General features: G+C 39.1%; 1 protein-coding gene across 1 annotated transcript in view; it reads right to left on the bottom strand.

Annotated features, from left to right (window-relative positions):
- PAXIP1 (PAX interacting protein 1) overlaps positions 1-24,613 on the bottom strand; it is a 33,990-nt gene extending 9,377 nt beyond the window's left edge. Inside the window, exons 1-13 of the mRNA XM_074157637.1 lie at positions 24,395-24,613; positions 20,671-20,805; positions 18,629-18,672; positions 14,337-14,400; positions 13,215-13,328; positions 8,681-9,325; positions 5,096-5,822; positions 4,185-4,279; positions 3,103-3,198; positions 2,625-2,762; positions 1,146-1,267; positions 390-574; positions 211-254 (exon numbers count right to left, since the gene is read on the bottom strand). Coding sequence (XP_074013738.1) covers positions 211-254; positions 390-574; positions 1,146-1,267; positions 2,625-2,762; positions 3,103-3,198; positions 4,185-4,279; positions 5,096-5,822; positions 8,681-9,325; positions 13,215-13,328; positions 14,337-14,400; positions 18,629-18,672; positions 20,671-20,805; positions 24,395-24,613 — 2,628 coding nt within the window. The remainder of the gene's footprint in view (positions 1-210; positions 255-389; positions 575-1,145; positions 1,268-2,624; positions 2,763-3,102; positions 3,199-4,184; positions 4,280-5,095; positions 5,823-8,680; positions 9,326-13,214; positions 13,329-14,336; positions 14,401-18,628; positions 18,673-20,670; positions 20,806-24,394) is intronic.
- Between the last annotated feature and the right edge of the window lie 262 nt (positions 24,614-24,875).

The following is a 24,875-nucleotide window of genomic DNA, read 5'->3' as shown; positions in this document are numbered from 1 at the left end:
GCTCTTAGTTTTGCAAAGACTGTTGCTCCGATTTCTCAAAATAAAACGGAGAGAACACTAGCAGGAAGTAAAGCCAGGAGGTTCAGTACAGCTCTGCGTAAGTCCTTCTGGCTTGTTGCTCACACCATAGACACGTGTGTTCACACATTAAAAACACTAAAGAGTAATCTTACCAAAAAAGCTGTATATATACACAATAATTCAACATACCATTAGAAGTTCCGGTGACACCTTTAATGGGACTCTCCAAGCATCTAGGAAATGAAGAACAAGACAAAAATGAAACCATTGCAAAGTTATTTATTACAGAAGACACATACTTCTACTGATTAAACAGGTACATATATAAATGCTACAAGAACACAGGATTTTGGGACTGACACTCTTACCCAAAAGGTTTAGAACTAGATGTTGACTAGGAGAAAGCGGATCCTGAAGATTGAATACTGTGTATCGACTGTGCTGTATCTGCCGTAAAGCTTCAAAATTTCCTAGCAGTATGTCACAGAGCCATTGCGCATTGACACATGGTATTCTCCACTCTTTAGCCTTCTCATACTTCAATCCACTGGCCCTTATTGTTCACAGATGAAGAAAGAAAATTTATTTTAATAAAATAGTTAAAATAGCAATTTCTAATAATAAACCTAAAATACCAATATTTCTGTGTCGGCCTGTTATATATTTTAACTAACAAAGTAGATACTCTGAAAAAATACTTTTGCTTTATGTGCTAGAACAAGTCAATTAGGGGAGTATTTCTACTCTAAACGGAATCAAGTTAGACCTGAATGTAACTTAATCTTCCTACGCCCAACATTTTAAAACAATTATTTATGAATAAATAAATAACTACTTTACTTATAGATGATGTAACAGTCAGCATCACTTACAAAATAATGTAAAACAGCGGAAGTAAAAATGACTCTTCTTTTGCCTGTCTTCAGAAGGCCAAATTTATCATGTAACAGTGTGCGGTAATTTAGTTCAAGAAAAAACATCACTAAGTTTATTGCTATCAAATTGCAAAATTGATTAACATTAACATTCTTATGATGCGTTGTAATTAGCACCTCACTTTAAGAAAAGCATTAACTGGCAAGAGGCAACTGAGAATGTGAGTACCGCAGAGATAAACCACTTACTCTTTACAGATGAGAACTGTATTGCTGCGACACAGGTAGCCCGTGTATTTGGCACCCGCTAGGTAGGCCATTAGTTTGAGGTCATCTCTGTCACTATCCACAAATCCTGTCACAGAGATTATCTACAGATAGAAAGAGACAGTTACAAGTAACTGAACATCTATGGTACTTACAAAACACTCCCATTGAAAGTATTTTTGTTACTAACATTTTTACATTACAATGAAATACACAGTATCATATCTGTGGCACACCGGCACTTAATTAAAACATGGCTTGCAGAATACATAGAGAACAATTTCAAAGTGATTTGTTTATACATAAACATTTCAGGTTTTTGGCACTAGTTCTGACTCTAGTCAGAACTCTAGGAAGAGCAGTTTTCATTTTGCTGGTCAGCTTTTTCTCACTTCAAGACTACGAAGACCACAGTTTTACTATGAAAGAGCTCACAGCTAGTTTTCTTCTCGCACATGTCTCCTCTCCTGCTGCTGCTGCTGACTATATTCAGGGAGACAGAGAAATGCATATACTTGCCCTACTCTACTTATAAACATCTCCTGAACGCCCTGCTCTACCCTGCCATGAAGCCAAATAAACTGTGCCAGCTGATCACAGGTGGTGAACTGTATGTAATTCCACCTCTCCCGTTCCTATCCTTAGTCTTGTCAAGTTTTCGTTTTTGCCATTCTCTCCTTTTATTTCAGAAAAAGGCACCAGCAATTTTGTTGTTGATAATAAACTACATTTATTATATATTACATTTGTTACTAACCACTGTGTTCACATGCACGTTGTTATATTCTAATTTTCCCAAACCTGTACTTCTTTTCATGCCTTTTAGAACAGGCTAGTAGCAAGGCCGTCATCCTGTACATCTGCATCCGGCACAAAGAAATCCAACGCCAAGACATACTTTGGCATCTTGTTTCATGTTGCACAGTGTATTTCAATATGCAACCAATTCAACTGGAAGTTTGTTTCAACCCCACAAACTCCAGCTTCCCCGGTGCTCCTCTTTGCACGGGCTACTGGAACTGTGACCTCCTGTTCTCTGATTAACAGAACAGACTTCTTTTTATGGTACGTGCTAGGAATTGACCCAGAAAAACCCTCAAAAAATCCCCTCAAAATATTGCGTTTTGGTACAGGGAGCAGATACTGTTAGACATGCTGTTAGTCAAAAACTAAGCAGCTCGGATTCCTGCTGTCTTGCTACATACAACTCGTGTAATCTTTGCACCTCAGTTTCTCAGAGAACAATTCACAAGAGGTGTTACTCCTCACCCCTCAGAACTCAGACTTACAAAGCACCCTGGATCACTGGGCAGTATGCACCACATACACAGGAGCTTAAGAAGGTCGTCTTCTAAGACAAAAGAAATGTGTATTTTACTCTGAGTAAGCGCTTTCTAGCTATATTTTAACTGCTTATGTAACAAACCAAGCATTTATTAGAAGCAAGCTTTTTCTTCTTACATGTTGAGAGCATGGCTTTCCTCCTGGCGGAAATGCCACCGGAAAATGAAGGGCTCGATGAGGTGGTACCATTTTCTTCTTCTTCAAGATTGAGTTCAGCCAATGTGCTGTAATACATCTCTTCCTTTCTCTTAAAGCCTATGAATACATGTGTAAACAGCTTTTAAAAACCAAAATACACATTTGTTTTATTTTAAACTTTTCCTACAATACAAAGCTTTGATTTTAAACCTTTGTTTTCCTCTACTTTTTCAGAATCCCTCTTCTCATAGCACCTTCCTTATTGTTCTCTGGGATAAATCTACTACATGCATTATGAAAGTCTGTTATACCATAAACCACAAATCATAAAAAAAGAACATAATGAAAAGCTTTAATTTTATACTTACAATCTAAGCATGAAGCACATACTGGAAAGCCCTACCTTTCCAGTAATAAAATGAGAGCATGCATGAATACACATTCCTAGTTTGCTTACCTGAGCATACATGTTACTGACTTGGCTTTCACAAAGAAGATGGGTACACCTGCTTGTAAGGGTAGGGTCCACTGTCCCACCATGTGCTTGAATGATCTGGTAAAAGAACAAACCCAAAACTTCTAATGTATATAACAATTTTCAAGTTACCCTAAGAAACAAACTGTCTTAAATTAAAGTCTGCTCTTTAGGACACCGCCACCATTAGCACCATTTGACTGAAGAGTTACCCCCCCAAAAAGATTTGTTGTCTAGCTTAAAAACATTTTTGGGGAAAAAAAAAAAAAAAAAAAAAAAGGAGAAAACAAAATTAAATATGCACCTTTTCAACGAGCTACAAAAAGTCTATTTTTTTAGAATCAATTAAAAAAATAAAAATAAAGATATATAAACAAAAAAGCCCTTCTCATGGTTTTTTATTTTTTCAGTATAACTATTAAACATTTTTTCATGAACTATTCAATTCTATCTCAGCAATAAACACAAGTGCTGTTAAAAATGTCAACAGCTTACTTGATTATGCAAAATTGAAGGGAAAATTCAACTATAAAATCCATCAGAAGTTTCTGAAGAACATCAAAGTCCTCTCATTTAGGAAAGGATACAATCAGATTTTTCTGAAAAATAGAAGTTGGCAAAAAATAGAAACACTCTATTCCTCCATCTTTTTCACTCAGGTGGATACCTCATAGGCTATTAAATGCCAAAATTATATGCAAAAAAAAAATCTTTTCATACAATCAAGTTAAAGGTAGAGAGCAATGCATTATTACATTTGCTGCACTACAGCTGCCTGATTAAAAGCATTAATAGTCAGGAAATTGTGAAGGCTGCAATTTATTTAGCCAATATTCAGACTAAAGACCTAATTCAACCAGGCTTCACATCTATGGAATGTTTATTACTTTTTCTGGTCAGCTGCAGCAGAATAATGTTTTTTTTAGGTTGTAACACAAACATTACACAAAAGGGTGCCTAAAGAAAAGCGAAAAGTGCTGAAATACTTCCAGTGATTTCTTTTAGAATTTAGTTACTATGACATTATGTTATCATAGTTTTTTAAAAATACAGTGGAATCTTACCCGTTTCCAGGTCGCTAACAGCTGTTTGTCAGACATCTGTTCTGGGTAATCAGCAATTGCAAAGACACAGCCCAGTAGGAAATACTCCTCTGGAACTAAAATAGTTTGGCACAGAAAAGAAGAAAAAATTAAATACTTGCAAGTCTGAAGAGTTAATCTCAGAACTTACTTGCTACACTAATCTTTCCTATTACCAGGCTATAAATGTCATTCAATTTTGAAGTAAAACTTTCTTGGAAAAAGCAGGATTCAAAATTTCAAAGCTGACAGCCACATCTAAAAGTACAGTTCAGCTCAGGGTTTGTTTTTGTTCTGGGTGGTTTTTTTCTTGGATGAAGGGGGGGTCAAGGGGCAGAAGGAAGAGGCACCAAAAGGAAAACATAAGGCAACAACTTACTCTTTTATACAGATCAGCTATGAATAGTCAAAACAATCAAAAAGCTTTCAGTTCTACTAGCATGGACAGAATTCAAAGTAAGGTATAACAACTTTCTATCTGGTACCAAATCCTCATTAATTTACTAGTATTTCCTAAATCTAAGCTGTCTTTCCAGTTGTTATGCTGTTTGACAGCTTCCCCCTTCCTCTTTTCCAAAGGAAAAAAAAAATTAAAAATTTATGGTATGCATAGACATTCTCATAGTATAACTTATATGCTAGTGGCATAAAATATATATTTGAAAGGAGAACGTTCTCAGTGCTGTCATGTGTTTCAGATTTCTGGATCATCCTTGATTATAATTCAAATCTGTTTGCCTAAAAATTAGTAAAACAGGTCCTGAGCCATGAATGGCATTTGTAAGTGTTACAAACCCACACTGTAAACACAGCATTACTTTTTTATATTCTAACCCACATTTTTTCATGTCATTAGCCACTTTTTCCAGGATCAGAAGGCAATAATTACTAACTCTCTGCTGCTGGATCGTGCCCAAAAAGCGGTTGCTGTTGCAGTTGTTGCTGTTGCTGCTGGTGGTGCTGTGGCTGCTGGGCTGCAACTTGATGCTGTAGTGTTTGAGATGTCTGCGTTAAGTGTTGCGTCGCCTGATTCTGCATTTGCTGTTGCTGATGCTGTTGGTGTAATCGCTGCAGGTGCTGCTGCTGCAACTGCTGCTGCTGCATTTGCTGCTGATGATGTTGTAGCTGCTGCTGTTGCAGATTCTGTTGCTGTAGCTGCTGCAGTTGTTGCTGTTGTAGCTGCTGCTGCTGCAACTGATGGAGTTGCTGTTGCAAAGCATGCTGCTGTTGGAACTGGAGCTGTTGCTGGGGTCGGTGTAGCTGCTGTTGTGCATGTAACTGCTGCTGTGGAAACGGAAGCTGCTGCTGTGTGAACTGGTGCTGCTGATGAACCTGCTGTTGCTGCTGCGGAAACTGATGAGGCTGTTGCTGTTGGAAAGTCTGCTGGGAAATCTGGGGTTGTTGCTGCTGCTGCTGCTGCTGGAGCTGCATAAGTTGTTGAGGTTGAAGGTGTAAAAGAGGATGGTGCTGCTGCTGCTGTGCTTGATTTGACTGCTGTAATAAATGTGTCTCTGGTGTTAGTTTCACTTGACTAAACAGCACTGCATTTGGATGTCCCTGTTGGCTATGATTTACTTGTTGTTCTAAACTTTTTGTAGGTGCTGAAAGTGATTGTAATATCTAGAAAACAAAATTAGTTTTGTGACCTTTTTGTTGCCATTCAATTTTAAAAATATTTAAAGAACTACTGGGAAAACACAATTCTCAAAGATAAAGAACCCTATGCTTAAACACATTGCGAGCTAAACAAAAATCTTTAACTTAATAGCAAAGTGAAAAGAAAGGACTTACACACAGAAAAGCATGGACCTACACATGGCTCCTAATATAAGGCAAAGAACATCTTAGCAAAATTTAAGATAAAAACCCATCCCTGTATTATTGATGGTAACTCCAATAGTATTACAACTACTAACACTATATTAGTAATTACATTTATCAACTATAATATTCACTTTACAATCCTGTTGGCCCATTAAGTTCATAGTTTACTTCCATAGTCCTATTTTCTTTAACTTAAAAATTGCTAGTAACGCCTCTACTAATTAGTGCTGTTTGAAACTTAATACAACCTTGCTTTCTTTTGAACTGATTCAGGAATATTTAGCTCTACTTTTTAAATTGAATCTCAAAATATAAAGAAAAACGGTGATCTGATGATCACTAATAGCTTCTTAGGAAAAAAATCCACTAACCAACCCATACTTAATAATGGATTTTCAGTTCATACAGAGTGCTGAAGTAATTTATTTATTTAAATAAAAATTTATTTTATTTTTAGATGTGTAACTCGCTCTTAAGGGAAAAATCATTTCACACTGAGCAGACACAAGGTAGCAAGTGAGTTTTTAAAGAATTAGAAAAGGGAAAATTAGGCAAATTCTTAATAGATTAGGATGAGTTCTTACTTATTGATTAAGGTATTTTAATATAACCTACCTATTAAAAATTAGAAAGAGCAATAGGAACCTCTAGACTCGCCATTCTTCATCTTTTAAACATGAAATCAGCTTTGGTGAATCGTGCAAAGTTTGTTTCCTTCACCCACACTATGTCATCACATACAGAGTAAACTTCAGTGACGTGCGTGTGAGAGGAATCAAAGCACATCACTAAAACACAAAGCCAAATAACTGATTCCTCTCAATGAGACGTCCATCTTCATTAGAGGTGGCTGAAGTGTTTTTTTACAATGCACTTCAAAACATCTCAGGTTTCATCTAAGTAATTTTGATATTGTTGGTACAGCATACATTCACAACCATGATTATCAATGCATCACCCATCCCTAGACAGCACTACAGTATAAACATTCAATAACTAAAAATAACACACACAAAAAGAATGTTTCTGTGGCTCAGTATGAGGAGAGATCTTCATGCTGCTCTCCACAAAAAGTCCCAAAAGTCAAAATTACAAAAGCTTCAGGACATAGATTTCAAAATAAAGGGATAAAACTTTCAAAAGTATCCTAGGGCTCTATTCAGAAAGTAACTTTGTATCTGCAAAATGCCTTATTATTACAGATCTTGCCATTTGGCAGAAATCTGAGGTTCAAATTAAACACTAACTTTCCAAGATTGTGCACCAAGACATGGAATCCACCCAAGACCGGTTCCCAAGCGGGATAAAAGTACAATTTAAGCTAGCCAGAGGGAAGTTATGAGGAAAAAGGTAGAATTGTTATTCCTCCCTCTATGAAGTAGATTCACAATTCTAAGATGCAGTGCTTTTCTCCACACGCTGGAAGTAGCACAGCAACCTACCCAGCAGCCTGATTCGGTACTTGAGAACAGCCCCTGCACACCATAGCCCCTAGTCTAACTGACTTCTGGAGAACAAAGTCTAGCTGAAGCACAATACCATCAACTGCCCTGTAGCTCTATAAATATTACTTACAGAAAAATACTTCCACAGGAACACCACTAAAGCGTATTTGATAGCACAACGACTGGGTTGTAGATGAGGTGTTCAGGCATGAAAGCATCAGCCAACTTACCAGCGCTGGACAACCCACCAGGACTTTGGTGGTTCAGCTCAGTCCTTAAACAATTCAAGGCACTGAGAAGAGGAATCTAAGTCTCAGTTTTAAAAGAAAGCCTGTATTTCTGTTTCATATTCAGCAGTCATGCAGACAACAAGGAACCAACATTTCTGAGTGACTCCTCTTCTTGTGTTTAAGTACTAGCTGTAAGCTTCTATATTATTCAGGCACCTTTGAAAGTTTTACCTTAAGATGAACATCCAAATAAATGCACCAGTACAATTATTTAAGTAAAAGATATGTCTAACATTTACCAGCACCTACTTTTCTCACGTTCCCTTCCCATGAACATCTCAGAATTTCAGTGCTGCAAGTTATTTCAGTGCATGCTCACTCGCTTTTTGTTTTCTTGTAAAAATAAATTCAATACAAAAGCTGCAATTATTTCAACTATACGAGTGGCATAAGAACTTGTAAGTTAGGGCTTCTGCACCATAATCCTGACTATACTATATAACAACTTAATGATGCCCAGCAGAACAACACAGCATAGAACTGAACCTACTGTGAGAACAATCCATTTCACGGCTTTATGTGTTTATAGCACAAATAATTCCTTGCACTGAATAAAAAGCTTGAAAGGTATGAAATCAAGTTTCCCGAACTAGCCAAATAATTCTACATTAATGAATTATTTTTTTTTTTTTTGCTCCTACCGTGAAATCACTACTGAAACTCTGAACCACACTATAGTTAAACACAGCTTTACTCTTTCAAACAATTTTTCCAAATGCATTCTTACTTCTGTGAACCTGCTAGGAATGAAGTTACTTACTATAGGGAGGTTACTAATTTGGCCTCAACTTCTAAGTAATACGGAGAACCTTTAATCCATTGTACATTTAAAGAACAACAAAAGGAAATTGAAGTTCTTGGCTACGATAGTTCCTAAGAAAAAGTCCAATATCTTATAAATTAAAAATCCAACACTTACATGTGCTACATTTGATGGTCTATTAATCTGCTGAATATCAGCACTATTAGTAATATTCCTTAATGTCCGCACAGCTGGACTCCACGTAGCCATCATTTCTTGTCGATCAGAACTTTGGGCACCTTGGACTGAAGCCATTAGATTGCCTCTCAGATCTGGCGGCAAAATATTACCTGGCACTGGTGGGACATTGGCACATAAATTAATTAACCCAGAGTCTTTCCCTTGAGGCAACCTACGCTTTGCTGCAGATGCCTGTGGGACTTCAGCTGGTGTCCAATTCAAATTCCTTTCTTGCTTTTCTGGAGAGGAGTCTGAAGAATCATCAAACATCAGTTCCCCTTTTGCCTTATCAGCAGTAGTAGATTTTGGTGAAAAAACTTGATCACCCAAAGGTGATCCTTCTCGAGAAGATGCTGGGCTTGATAATTTCTCATCAGTACTAGCTTCATTTTGAGAATCTTGTTCTTCATTTTCTGCTTCCTCCTCCTCTTCTTCCTCCTCCTCTTCTTCCTCCTCGTATATAATTAAACGAGGATGATACGGAGTCTCTTCTTTTTTAGTCTTATCAGCTACAGAATCCAGTACCCAGTCTGGTGTCACAATTTTAATGCTGTCCCGTTTACAAGCACACTCATATTTTTCCTGGGGAAAAAAAAATGAAATATTTTATTTAAAGATGTAAAATCCCAAGTAACTTTTTTGAGGGCAGGGCTAGAGCATGGAGAGGCAGATCACAAGGGGCTGTCCAATAATAGAAAGTGATCTCTCCCAGAACCAAGAAGACAAACTATACTGCTGTGCGTAACCACAAGTTCCAAGAGATTAAAATAAAAATCTCCATATTTACAATATAAAGGACTCAGAAGGCACAACTGCAGAACATTAAGTCTTCACTTGCAAAAACACCACTACCCAAATTCTTCTCAAACCCATTCACCAAAGGATTTGAAAATCATGAAATTTGGTTGTGAAAAAGCTTTCAGAACTCCAGCAGCTTGGAACCTCACAGACAATACTAAGATGCAGCTGATTTTTAGGTAGACTTTAAAGTGAATCTAAATACATTTTATACTTACATTTTCTCCATGAAAAAAAAAAAACCAAACCAAAAAAACATCACCATGAAAAAGAACTTAGGGAAAAATCAGAATTTCACAATAAAGTAGAGACAAATATTTACAAGGTGATCACTGAAAAAAATGCATTTCAGCAGGGATACAAATCAGAAACTGGTCAGATGCTTCCCATACACCTTCTCAGAAGCTGCAAACTGTAATGTTGCCCTCAACTTGGAAGTTACACTTCTGTCCTAATATTAGCTAAATCCATTTCAATGAGAGGTTACAATGCTGACAAAGTAGAAAACTTTACCCCTCCCTCCTTCCTTATCATTTCATCATTTGGAGATATATACAAATAGTAAACCTTCACTGTTTCATTTCCTAAGAAATACAAATAGACAGAGGAGCAGTGCTCTATTTATTCAAAACACCTTCTCTGATGGAAACTGCTCACAAATATCAAGACAGGAAAAAAATAAAACTTTTTTCAGAAGATTTGAAACTAATTTCAGGATCTAATATTTAAAAGTGATTGAACTGGGATTTTCTTTGTATGTCAAACAATACAAATTAACAACCAGCACATTCAGAGGAAATTAATTTAATTTAATGATTCTCTAGAGTTATTTCCTACAATGAAACTGTCATTCATACACAATAAAGAGATTACAAATGAAACCGAGTTTATTTGCAGATATGAGTTTTCATTCTTTCTTTGTGGTGAGAATTATTAAGAATCTTGTTTTATCATCTTGTGTCTAGTCAAAGCAACCATTTACGTTTTCACTAGTGTCAAAAATGTTCCCATCATGAACTGCTGCAGATTCCCTTGTAGCAGTGTGTCAGAGCAGCAGGACTAGAAGCATTTTAAGTAATCATCCTATAAAATTTTTCCTATTCAATGATTACAAAAATGAAACAAGTTATTTATTTTATCCTACAGATACGAAATGCTAACGTGTTTTTTTCAGTTTCTTGACTGACAAGCTCAAGACAACACCCTTTGCTCTAAAAAGCTTATGATTTAAGGCAACATTTCTTAAACGTATATCATTGCCTCTTAAAAACATCATTTTAGGTAGCAAAGGTCTTTGTCCAAGCATTACATTTTGTTGCGATGGAGGAGACAACTAGGCTGGTGTCCAGTACACCCTTCCAACTCTTCCACAGAAGAATGATCATGTACTAAAAACAAACCAAAACAAACCACAAGACCAAAAACCACCACCCCAAAAAACCCTACAAAGGTTCTTATAGTTTTAAATTAAACAGGGAAGAAAAAGCAGGCATTTCCCATGTCCACTTTGTCTTCTCCCAATGCCAGCCCATGTTTTATTCTAAAGCACTCTCCTATGTATTACACTTGTAAGTTTATTGTCATCCTACTAGCCACATGTTCTTCTCTATCTTAGTATTAGATAGTTTACATTAACTCCAAAATAGTAAACAGGTCATTGCTGGGACAATAATATACAATTTGTATAAAACAACATTAAAAACTTGACAAAGTTTTACAGATTTATGTAAGGAGGTAGTGTATAGAACCTATCTTAAGAGTTACATTCAAATAACTAACCTGTGTGACCCATTCCACTGATTGAAAATTTAAAATAAAATGGTGATGGAAACGTGCTTATATTATTAAAAGACAAAAAAATAAAACACACAAAAACAAAACCAAAAACTTGCTCCATCCACCACATTAACTAAAAGCATCCAAGCAATTATTTTTAAGTGAGCTTCAATTTGTTTTAAGTATTTTCAGTCTCTGAACAAACACACTAAATCATTACAAATGTATTTCTTCTTCAGGAAGAGGAATACCCAAACACTTCATGAAATTTCAGCAAACTATTACAACCAAAGCATGACTAGCATTATAGTAGAGAAGGCTAGTCTGATGTGCTCAATGCTGTGTTCAGCCAGTTACCTAATCTTTGTGATTCAGTTTCTGCATCTGCATAAAGGCAGCAACATTTGACTTCCTACACAGGAATAGGAAATCCAATGATGATACTAAATTAAGAGGAGCTGTGAACTGAGGGTAGAGAGGCTTACAGAGACACCTGCATAGACTAGAGACAATCACCAACTGTATGAAACTTAACAAGTGCCCAATTCTGCAGCTGGGATGGGGTAATCCTGGTTATACGTACAAACTGGGGGACAAGAGGCTGGAGAGCAACCCCACAAAATGACATCTGGGGGTTTGGGTTGATGGCAAGTCAAATATGAGTCAACAGTGTGCCCTCGCAGCCAAAAGGGACAACCGTGAGCTGGGGTGCATCAAGCACAACATAGCTAGCCCATCAAGGGAGGCGATTGTCCCACTTTACAGTGCAGTGGCCCCACCTCAAGTTCTATGTGCAGTTCTGAGCACCTCAGTGTAAGAAGGACATCAAACTATTAGTGTGTCTCCAGAGGAGGCACTTCTCCAGAGGAGGGTGCCCAAGGTGGTGAAAGGTCTTGAGGCCAAGACTTATAAGGAGCAGCTGAGGTCACTTGGCTTGTTCAGCTTGGAGAAGGCTGAGGGGTTACCTCACCACTGAGGGGTGACCTTATCAAGGTCTACAATTTCCTCAAGGGGGGCAGCAGAGGGAAGGTACTGATCTCCTCTCTCAGGTGACCAGGGATAGGACGCTAGGAAATGGAATGAAGCTGAGTCAGGGGAAGTTCAGAATGGACATTAGGAAAAGGCTCTTCATTGAGAGAGTGATTGGTCACTAAAACAGGCTCTCCCCAGGATCACGCCACCAAGCCTGTCAGAGTTCAGGGAGCATCCGGGTGATGCTCTTAGTCATATGGTTTAATTTCAGGTAGTCCTGCAAGGAGCAGGGCATTGGATTCGATGATCCTTATGTGTCCCTTCCAACTTGAAAGATTCTATGATGGGAGTGACTAGAAGTATGGCTACTTTATCAGCAGTTGGACAGGAATGTTGTGTGCTGTTTATGCTACCATCTCACTTTAAGAGGAATGACTTGGGGGATTCTCAAAGTTCTCTTTGCTTTAAGAAAAAAACAACAACAAAAGAGAAAATAACCTGTTCTTCCTTGTACTCTCTTTATTCCTCTTTCCCTTATAACATCGAAGGGAATTTAACACAATTTTTCAATTTTGTCCTTCATTTTTTTTCCACTGATTCTGTATCTATAGATTTACAAATCACAATCACTAATTATTATGACGTGTCAAAATTAGGTTAAGACAAATAGAATAAAATGCTTTACTCAACCAGAAATACAAATACCACTATGAAATTGGACATCTTTTGAATTAATCAGGCTTAAAGCCATACAGAAAATAAATACAAACTGAATAGCTACAATGCATAATTGAGTTGAATTTAGCTGTTCAAGACTAACCACCAGTCTTAAGAATCCTGACTTCAGGGAGATGGAAAATTTTTGATTATTCAAAAGCAAACGGGAGCTACAACAAAAAGAATTGTACATGTAATAAACTCTTACCCCCTTTGGCTCAGGCACAATCAAATGAGTACACTTATTATTGAGGCTCAGCTGGCAATTCCCTCCATAAAAAGTAATCAAAGCCCACAGCGTACTTCGGTCTTCAGATGAAACCTAAAAGGAAGGTAAATAAGCATTTTAGTTCTATGCAACCAGCTGCCTTCTGCTCAAAGAATTTTAGTACAATCTATGACATACCATTAACAAGTCTCACTAATGTATTACTTATCACTTTTAAATCCTAAATTAACATGAAACTTAGGGAGAAAAAAGGGTGACAAAGAGACACAACAAGAAAAGACACTAAATGATGATTTTTAACCTGCACAGAGAAAAAGAAAGCATTCTTCACTTCCATAAACTCAAGACCAATATATCACCTTCCACAAGAGAATAAGGTTACTGATCAAGCAAACAAGAATTATTTCTCTTAGGCAAACTGTTTAAATCCATTAACAAAATTTCAACAAGCAGCCCAAATTCACAGCCTGTATAAAAACATGAAGTGTTTATTTCTAACAATTTCTGTCACAGTGACGTCCCCCTCCCCTGCCAAGAAAGCCACATGTATTTAAGCCATTAACCATTCAGAATTACTGACAGTATTAGAGGAATAATTTGTTAAAAGGTCTAAAGCAACTATACGCATATATACCATTAGCACCTAGGGCCTTATCCTGTCTATCTATCTGCACACAGATGCTGGTCACCCACAGATCTATAGACCTGGCTACCAACACAAGCCACCGAAACACCACCTTGCCACTTACTTTACTCACTGGCACCCTTGTTAAGGTTTCAGTGCATAAGTAGGTAAAAAATCTGTTGGATATTGTGTTAAAGCAGAAATAGAAGAACAGGAGCAAAGACTTTATAGTCTTAGGGTACTCTGCATTTTACAATCACCATATGGCTGAACACAAGATAAATTACTGGGTGAATGTTCGCAGTTTGAAATGTTCATGCCCTCTTTTTCAGTGAAAAACTGTTTTAGGTGATAATTCACCTAACAGAGCAAAGAAGTCTTAGAACAACAGAAAAACTGGTATCTCTCCTCAAAAAACCAAAGCATTGCACACATACTGTACATTGGAGTAGACTGAAATATGGTTCCCTTCTTACCTGAGAGAGACAGGCAGTGACTCCAAAAAAGATCTGACACGATTCTGGAGAAAAGCCATTTACACTGGAAAGCAGGTGTCAAGGATGCAAAATAATTTAAATGAGATTTTCCTGATGGACATTAGAAAGAAGTTAAACAGCGTGCATAGTACTTCTCAGATATTACCAAGTATTTGACCATTCAAAAACTTCTGTCTTTAAAAGCATGCTATCTTTTACCAATTCAGACTGTATACATCAGGAAAAAACAGACATGCAAACTGGATCAGAACACCTCTAATATTATGGCTATTTTTGGTAACATTACAAACTTGCCTCATCCCAGAACATCTCCCTCAGGCCATCTTAGGATGTTATACACAGGAAATTTAGCTTATAGGACTCAAGTCATTGCAAGAGCTTCCTTTCATTATCAAGTGTTTAATTCCATCTTTAAAATACAGGAGAATCCGAAGAAGGATTCTAGGAACTACTGGGAAAAATGAACTGAGAAAACACCATACTGGGATGTAAAAACAGAAACACAGCCTGAATCTAACATGAAGTTTTCCACAATGCTTCAAAATTCAACAAGACCTCTAGCAGCAATGGATATTTTTTTCAGATTCACGAAAGAGACAGATAAATGAAACAGCATGCAAAAAAAAAAGAGCAGTGAGAATTTTTACAGACCTAATAAATATGACTTAGAAGAGGAAACTGAAAGGCCAGAATTGATATGCTAAGAGGCTAAGACAACACATCTTCAAATCCTTTAAAGGCTGCCAAATGAAAAGTAATTTGTTCTCCCTGTTCAGAATGGCTCAGATAAAACAGCGTTAGACTGCAGCATGGTAATGGGGTTAAACTCTAGCAACACAATAGTGAGGTGACCGGGAAATAAGTCAATACAATAGTAAGGTGACTGGGGAGACTATGAAATTTCCACTACAGGAGAGGCTTTGTGAAACAGGAGAGCAAAGTGTGACAGAAGTGACCTGGGAGAGACAGACGGACCAGCTGACTTCTGTAACTTCCCTCCCTTTCCTGTATTTTCATATGATTTTGTGTTTAAGATACACACATACCATGTTGGAAAAAAAGGACTACAGAAACAGATGTGCACTGTGTTATAAGTACACACCGAGATTTTTGTAATGAAACAAAAATCATTTCCCCTGTGCTGTTGACAGATGCACCAGCAATGCTTAAATTTTGAGATGCTGAAGAGACAATGCACAGCAAGCTGACAACAAAGCCCAGAGCACTTTAACACTTCAGAATACATTACTGCCATTATCCAGAACATTCCGAGAAGTTCAAGTCTGATGAATGTCCTAAATTTCATGGTGTTGCTCAGTATCTCGTCTAAGGTAGAGATTCAGTACTGGATCTTTCAAAAGTGTACAGTTTTCTACTCCCTGGCTTAACATCTGCTCCTAGTGCATAAAGCAGCAACAGCTCGGTATTTAACTTTTAAGAGGTCCATCAGTTTGACTACAGCTTGCACTCTCTAAAGAATAGGAGTGAAACAGACACTCTTTAAAACAATTACAAGCAGCACAATAGTAAGGTTCCAAGTGGGTCCACAAAACAAAAAAGAGGGAATGCAACAAAACTCACTTTTTTTTTCTTTCCTCCCAGCAACAAAAATTCAGAAGCGCTTGGACCCTCTTTCATCTGTACAAGACCATGGAAAAATAATCCTTCCTCATTCTTGCTTTTTCTGCTATCAAAAGAATTAATTAAGAAATCATCAATCCTCTTTATGGCATTGTAACTGAGGTTTTAACGCACAAAATTGTATTTCCTTCTTCAGGAAGGCTGCTTCCAGATTTAATTTTTCTGTTACTTCCAGATCAGTCTGATTTTGCAAACATCAGTTTGGAACAAGAAAACACTCTGCTTTCTGAAGTTCCCCCCGATGAAAACAACTTTCACAGTGGAATGTTAAAATGTATTTTTAAGAAACAAGCAAAATTATTATGCTTCCAAATTGCATTAGATCTTTCTACATTAAACTTCACCAACTGGCAGGCAAATGCCCATCAAATAAGTAGCAGAATTGGTAAGCAAACATAAAATCTTTAAGGCTCTTATTAGATCCATATATCTAACTGACAAAAGATATTTCGTTTGGACTTGTTTCTTCATTCAATTCAATGACAACTGAAAATAAAAATGTAAACAAAAGACAAAATGCAGAATCTCAAACCTCTGCCTAAACAGGGTCCAAAACCAATCAACTGGATAAAGTAAGCTATTCCTATTAATTACATTTTTTTCATTATGGTAGTACCTAAATCCTTAATGAAAGGCCGGATGCCACGGCACTAACAGTCGTAAAAAGCCTGAAACAGAACAAAGTTAAGACTTAACAACCCATTTTAGTGAGCACTATACGGCTCAGAATAAAATCTAAATCTACCAGGTTCTAAGGACACGAAGCGCTAGAAAGAATAAAGGACATGTTTATGGCTGACAGGTGTACAAAACTTCCTTCTTCCATGCAACCCAAGAATATGATACTACTGAGACCAGGTCTTTTCATTTGGCCATTCCTACAAACCCACAATAAAGACTTCCTGAGCAATAGCCATTCAGGGCTACATTCACACATTTATTGCTACAATTTAGTTATGGACTGCATCACTCAATGGTTTTATCTGTTGATTTCTCTTCTGGGTACATATAACGTCAGCTCTTAGAGCATCCTTTTGAAAAACCTTGGTTTCAGACAGAAGACCAATTTTCTAATAGTGAAACTTCTCCATGGGAAAGAATAACACTAATAATGCAATGCTAGATTACTTAAGCCTGAAAATGTAGCTAATTCCAAGCTACTTTATTATTTTTTTAACCAGTCCTCAGGAATAGGGAGAAGGCTTACCGATGTATGACACAACCAACCTTACACTCCCATCCTGATGATGAAAGAATAAACACACTATTTCCAGATGCAAAACACAAACATAACCAGCCCAGAGCACATCACAATAATCAAATTATTTTTAATACAGGGGTAGCTCTGCTAATTTGGGTTTTGCTATGTAATGTTTGGTGTCTTTTTTTCATTTGGAAGCCAAGTCATTAATGGAAAACTTTCTTCTGCTTAGGTCAGAAGACTATCCATAACTATGGCAAGTGTTTCATACTAACGGCTGGAACCTATCCAACAGGCTGATTATTGTGATCAAAAAAAAAAGATTCAAAGACCTCGCTATATCATTTTATCTGATGAATTCAATGTTTTCTCTTCCTACAGTTCACCCCCTGGAGCTGAATTCTCTTGAGGAAGTAGAGAATATACAGGCTATTTCCAAAGTAGTCGAAACACAGCAAGACGCAAAAGCCCATACATTGAAATACTGGGTATAAAGCATGAATTCTGATCACTGAAGCACATTAAGACCTGAATTCCTAATATGAACACCTGGATTCTTGCATCTACCACCTCTTGTTTTCCATTATAGACATAACCACCTGCTAACTTGACTCCAAAATGAGATCTCATGTCTGACATCGTACCTCCCTAGTCCTGGCATTCTTTGTTGCAATCATCCACTCATACCTGCACCGAAATGTATTGCTCTGCTTCAGCTTTTCCACGCACAGAATATTTGTTGTGAATGGCCTGAGAAAAAGATGCATGAATTTTTTCTATAGTAGCAGCCCTTATTAGTATACCTATGATCCAAAGAAAAAAACTGAGGGGAACATAAAGATAAAACACTAATAACTAACAAGCAGAGAAATGTGCCACCCATATGCAAGAATATATCCTCCAAACAAGTTAAGAAACACAAAACTAGCCAAATATGAACAACAAGAGTCTACCAAAGGCAAAGACAGACTATCCCAAAAATGGGAATACTACCACTATCTGTTAATAAAGCGTTATGTGTAACAGTGTCGACATGAGTCATTGCATATTTATTCCTTACTTAATTCTGCTACTAGAAAAAGCAGAATAGGCCATTCTACTATGAACCAACATTTGCCCACTTCCTGCACTCCAGCATTTTTTCCTGGATCCTCACAGTTAATTATCAACTACCAACTAAAATGTTTTGAGTCCATTTGATGACAGTTTTCTTGCAAGTGCCTATTAAGCATCCAAAAAAGCCAGAGGGACAGGAAAACTGAAGTAAGACAAAGAAGCTTCAAGCGGACTGCAATCTTAGCAGGAAAACCACATCCTATTATTTTAAAAATTTAAGCTGTACATACTTGAAGCAGTCTTTAATCCCTTGATGGTATCTATCGTAACATGTCTCCTATAGAATTGATTCAAATTTGAACTTAAAGGATACGGCAAAAGAGCTCCACAGCGAACAGACAAGATCACCCAGGAAGGCTGAAAAATAAAAACCACAAAACATTAAAAACCTTGTTCTCAACATCAACTGACGTTCAAAAAACATCAATTTCCTTCCAGGTTCATCCTATAGCTAGTTTCAATATACATCTCCCAGGTTTAAGTATTTCACAGACATTGTACTTAGGCCTTTATAAAAAACACTGTTCTGATTTATTCATGGGAGTTAATATAAAGACTGCTCAAAGATGGTGCAGCAATATGGGAGCAGGACCCCTTTCTCCCATCCTTCTATTGTGCCATGAAAATCATTATTTATCCCTCTTCTCCCATTTTTCAGTTTTTCCTGCTCAAAAAAGAAAAAAAAAAAGAAAAATCTCCTACCTTACACTCATCACCAAGGAGTCAGGAACCTTAACCCTATATAGAAAGAAGTTTCTCAACACACAGCAATGAGGGCTGCTAAACACACAGGTGATGACTCCTAACTGACAGTGCTCCGGGACAGTATGCCCCCTCCGGGAGAGAGGTGGGAGGTGGAGCAGGGAAGAGATGTAGGACAGCCAATACAGCATATAAGGAAGGGGAAAGAGTGGCATCACATTCAGTATGAAGTTACTTTTTCTTAAAAAAAACAAACATACATACTGTGGTAACTATCTACATGTTGTCCCAATTCTTGCTATTCTCTCTCCCTTAGAAAAGGCATAAAAAATTAACTAAAAATATCTAATTCATAACTCCTTAATCCTCTGCAAAAAAACCTGGGAGATTTTCCTCCCTCAAGTTTTTCGCTTTCTTATTCTCTATGCCTTTTCTCTCGATAACAAGCCACCTTTGCCTCAGACTTCCCTTCCCTTAATAATTAGTGTAATCATCTTGATTACAGATCATGCTGTGATGCTTTCAGGTCAAACTAAGTGACATTACTGAAAGACTTGTTCTCGTTTGGCAAATGAAAAAGTTTAGCTAGTATCAGTTATAAAGAAAATTAAATTATTTAAGTAAAAGGCATTAGAAAGCAGGAAGCACTGGTACGACACCGATGTCCTTCCTTCACAGGAGAATGGCAGCAGTTTTCTTTATCAGATTAAAATTATGCCACAGAACACTTCAGAAAAAGGAACTAAAAATTAATCAGCACACCCACTGTAAGTATAAGGTCTCTAGCACCTTTTATTTTTTGGACTTAATTCATGCTTCTACACTGTCAGGTGAGCTTTTATGACATAAGCTATCAAAATTCTCTACTGCCACCTTCAACCATATGGAAAAAATAACCCCAAATCATGTACCCAAAGGTAGTGGCAGTGAAATACTAGTGTTTTTTCTTCTAATCACTCTCATGACTTGCAGAGTGAAAAGCTCACATTTTCAAGCATGAAGCCCAGAATCTTTCACTGGAAAAATAACCCAGTATTGCAAGATAGCAACAAAATACTGGTAATTTCAATATGAGAAAAAAAAAAAACAAAAACCACTAAAATCAAGAGGAAAAAAAAAAAATCTATCTTTCTGCAAGTTCCTATTGTTTAAAATTAGCGTAGCACACATATGCAGAATCAACAAAATCATTTTGCACCTTGCCAATTATATGTGTTTAAAAAAACCCTCAGCAGTCTACTGCTTATTCTAAATTGAGGTTTTCCATTGCCAGAAGCCTGTAAGAACCTTCTCACCAGAAGCATATCTAAAGTACAGGTAATAGGACAACATCTCACAAAAGACTGAAGGAAGAATCTGAAAGAAAAAAAAAAAAAGAAAACCAGAAAACAAAACAAACAAACAAACAAACAAACAAAAAGCCACCAAAAAAAAAAAACAAACCCAAAGCCCCAATAGATACAGAGCAACAAGACAAAGGAGAAAACAGACCTGTAAAAGAAGTCTATAAATCAGACAAAGTTTGTGTAACAAGGATAAAAGACTTTTAAAGATATGTTTCATTTGGTCATCATCCAAACATGAATATTTTCAGTTATAATAATGAAATAGTCAAAACCACTACTTTGACAGTATCATGGATGAGTCAGTCACCTTTACCACAGGAAGATCAAAAACTTCACGAGATTCTCCAACTTCTGGATTGTCCCCATCTTCTGCAATAATATGTGAAGCCAGTGCATTGTAAGAAACTTCCTTTGCTTTCCCAGCTTTCAGAAGTTGAATAACCTAGACCCAAAAGAGAACAGGAAGAAGTCAACAATTTTTAGCACCTTTTATTTGAGAAAAACGTTAATGCAAGAACACAGTAACACGAGATGAATGAATATGACCTTCTCTTTCCATTGTCCTCCTGTAAGTGGCTAACACTTTTTAAAGTTTCCAAATGCATCTCATTTAAAACCTGATTGCCAATGGTTTACACCTGTGCCATATTTTAACCATACAAGTCGAAAATTTTCTTTCCAAAATAATTCAGGCTGGGGCAGAAATCTGGAAAGTGTCAAAATTCTTCCAAAACATATATTCCTCAAAAAACATCTCAAAAGAATTTTCAGTGTCAGAAAACCCTTCTCCTCATTGTTTGCTTTTGTATATGGTATGTAGCTTTTGTATATAGGTTTGGAAGACTTTGAATATACTTTAAAAGAAGAGCTTGAAGTTTGAAAAAAGGTAATCCAACGATTACCTTAGAAAAGGTAACATTGTGACTGTACATTGCAGTCTTCGTTGGAATTCTTCCAGATTTAGCCAGTGTTGGTCACCTGCCTAATTTAACTCATGTCAACTTCAAAACTCCTCTCAGAACACATGACTTCTGTTTAAGTAGAGCCTGGACTACTGTTGTATTGGCACAGTTAAAGAAGTTCATCTATACTAGTATCAAGCATATACCTGTAATTAGAAAATAAAATGCTTAAAACCATTGATAAACCATGATACGACCATTATACAAATCCTGCACTTCAGGTGTTAGCTTAAACCCCTTTAGTGAAATTTCCTTTTTTTGGGAATATAAATTTTATCTTTGTTCTCTCCCACTAAAATCTGTGTTAGAAAAAACAAGAGGAATAATTCAAAACTAAGAAGTAAGACGATGGGCATAAAATTAAAATAATAATAAAACAAAAGAGAACCAGAAACCAAATACACTTCTCAAAGTCCTCATGCTGCATTGCATTACTTTTCATCTCTTTCTGTATGAAATACTGATCTTAACTTGTGTTACCAAAGCATGATGGTTTGGGTTTACATCTTTTTTTTAATAAATCCTGTTTTCCTACAATAATAGCTGATATCTACTCATCACCCTCTGTAAGGTGTGAGCAGCCAAGTGCACATCCCAATGGAATGGATTCAAAGTTGAGAGCCAGAAGCCTAATTCTCCCTCATTTGCCAAAAAACATCTAGGCACAATTCCAGACTTTTGTTTCCCTTCTAGTTCATGCTGCATACGTTTTAACAGGTAGTGGGTTTGCAGTTATTCACCTGAATATATTACTCTTTTTTCTTACTCTTGGATTTGTTTTGATTAGAGCGCTCCCTTGTGCTAGGCCTGTTTTAATATTTATTAAGACAACTGGTCTTCCATGAAACCATTTGGAAATTTAAGCTGATCAAAGTGTGCTCCTCATAAAAAGATGAAGGAAATTTCTTTTCAAAATCAAGCTAGCATCTATTTGCATATAAAGAAGTAAAAACTTCAAATATATTTGTAAGGTTTATATTAGTAAAGGAACAACATTTCCCTATAAAAACTGTGTTTAAAAACTATTTCTAGAGTTCACTTTAGAATTTCTCCTTTCTGCCTCCGTTTAAAACACAATCAATAAATACTCCTCTCGTTGGGATTGCTCCCAGGGTACCACAGAGAGCAGCTGCAGAAGGGAGGACAAAGGCACCCAGGAAGAACTGTCCCCAAGCCCAGTACAGCACACTTACTTGCTCTGACTCAGCTCTGCAACCCAAACCAGGCAGGACTCTGCCCTCCCCAGTGCCTCCTGCTCCCAAGAGTTCACCAGCGCAGACAGGAGCCAGCCCTGGCCTCCCCGTAACACTGTGCCACACCAGCAAGCCATCTCAGAAACCAGAGAACCGGAGGGAACAGTATTTAAACAGGCTAGCCAGCAGCAGAAACAACTCAGATCCGCAGGACTTCTCATTTCAGGCATCGCTCTTGATGAGAGAGTGGCTCCACAGCTTCCAGCAAGACCTGATCACGGAAGCAGCGTGGCCACCTCTGTGCAGTGCCGCACCTGACCTTATCAACTCCGCCAGAGCCTCCTCTGGTGTCTGCCTGCAACCCAGGGAAGCCATCCACAAACAGAGGAGAATTTAGTGTACTTAATTAAGAGCAAATCAAAGCCTTAAGACGATGGCAGTGACTGCTAAGAATAATAAAACTTCACATAAGAAAGAAAACTAGCTTAAGAGAATGCTTGTTTACTCACTCTATGGGAATACCGATGACTGCCCTGCTATGTCAACACAAAGCTAACTACATGCCTTTTGGGACACTATTTATATGATAAATGATATCTAAGAGTCCTATTGTTTTGTGCACTCATCTTCACACACGTAAGATTGCTGCTATAGGTTTTTTTAAAATACAGGAATTGTTATTCAAGCTCTAACACATTGTCAAAAATTTTATGTCTAAAGACCTTAGGGGCTTTTTTTTCCTGCTCCTTAACTATATTCCTAGACTGTGTTTCTTTTAGCATATAACCCTATTCCTATGACTAAAAACCATCTCAACAGGTCAGTACCTATGCCTCAAGTTCACTGAAAGGCCTACAAGACTCAGTGAACGCCAGGACACGAGATTAAAGGAACCCAGCGCCAAACAGAGATTCAACTGCAGCAACTACCAAAAAAGCAAAGACTTTAATTTCAGTGTGAAACATGCAGGAACCTGTTTGCAGGAAGGTGCTGTCCTAAAGCTAGATATGGTACACTTCAAACACTTCTCTAACTGGACATGCCACAGAAACTTTTTTTAACCACCTTCGCCCAACACGACTGGGTGTTATTAACCATAAGGCCAACCATGCCATCCCGGGTATGGCCCTAGGCCAGAGCAGGCCAACCTTGTCATCCCGGGTACAGCCCTAGGCTGGAGGGCCAGATGGTCGTTTGTCAGCACCTTCTGCCCCGCGCCTCCTCTGGATGCGGGCAGGGAAAACGCAGAGGTGACACCTAAACCATATGGGATGGCCCTGGGCCACCTCTGGGCACCCAACGGCTCTGGAAGGTCCCGGTGGGTGACACCAGGGGGGTGCGGGGCGAGGCGGGCAATGAGGGGACAGCTCGCCTCGCCTCGCCCCGCCGAGAGCGGCCTGTCACCCTCCCCGTCCTGCCTGCAGATAGAGCGGCGGGGCGGGGGCCGGGGGCCAGTTCGGCGGGACGCTGCGGGCGGTAGGGGGGAGCCGAGCGCGGCCCAGAGGAGCGTCGGGCAGAGCCGCTGCCCCCCGCCCGGCCCGGGCTATGACAGGAAATCCCCGCGCCCGCCCCTCCTCCGCTCCGGCGGCCACGGGGCCTGCGCGGCGGGGGCCGCGGGCTCCCATGGCGGGTGGCGGCCCGCGGGCACCACCGTTAACGGCTATTAACGGTCGCTACCCCTCCCCACTCCCCCACCCCCCCTGGTAAACCCCCGGCCCGCGCAGGGAAGTACTCGGGGTAATGTGTCTGCGTGGGGGGGGGTGGCTTAGAGGAGCTGGGCGATCCCACAGTGCCCCCCCGGGGGGGGAGGGAGGTGCAGAGGGGTGGGAGGGTAGCAGGAAGGCGCTGAGGGAAGGGGGCGAGGGTGACCCGGTACCTTGGGGTCGATGTCTCCCACCACGAAGAACTTGACATCTTTGAACATCTCCTCCGGCACTTTCAGCTCCTCCTCGTCCGCCGACATGGTCCCGGCCGCCGGCACCGCGGCCCCCCCGCACCCGCCGTAGAGAAGCGCCGGGGCCCGGGTCTCCCGTCCCCCTCCCCCCGCCGAGCCGCCGAACCGCGCGAGCAAGGCGCGCGCTGCGGGACACACCATCCCCCGCCGGGGTGCAGGGGGGACGGAAGGGGGAGGGGAGAGCCGCCCGGACCAAGCGGCTCCCCCCGCCCGATCAGCCAACCCCGCTGCCGCAGGAGAGTGCCCGCTCCTGAGCCACCGCCGCTATCTCTGCTCCCCCCTCTCTCTCCGAACCGGACCGGCAACCAGCATCCGGGTCCGAAGTTCCCCCCCCCGCACGGAACGCAATGGACTCGCCCCGACCGACAGAGGCGGGCGGCGGGGATACCCGGCCCCGCCCATC

The sequence above is a fragment of the Numenius arquata genome, chromosome 12, assembly GCF_964106895.1.
Source record: "Numenius arquata chromosome 12, bNumArq3.hap1.1, whole genome shotgun sequence".
NCBI lineage: Eukaryota > Metazoa > Chordata > Aves > Charadriiformes > Scolopacidae > Numenius > Numenius arquata.
The sequence above is the reverse complement of the archived record's forward strand: the minus strand, read 5'-3'. Positions and strand labels throughout refer to the sequence as shown.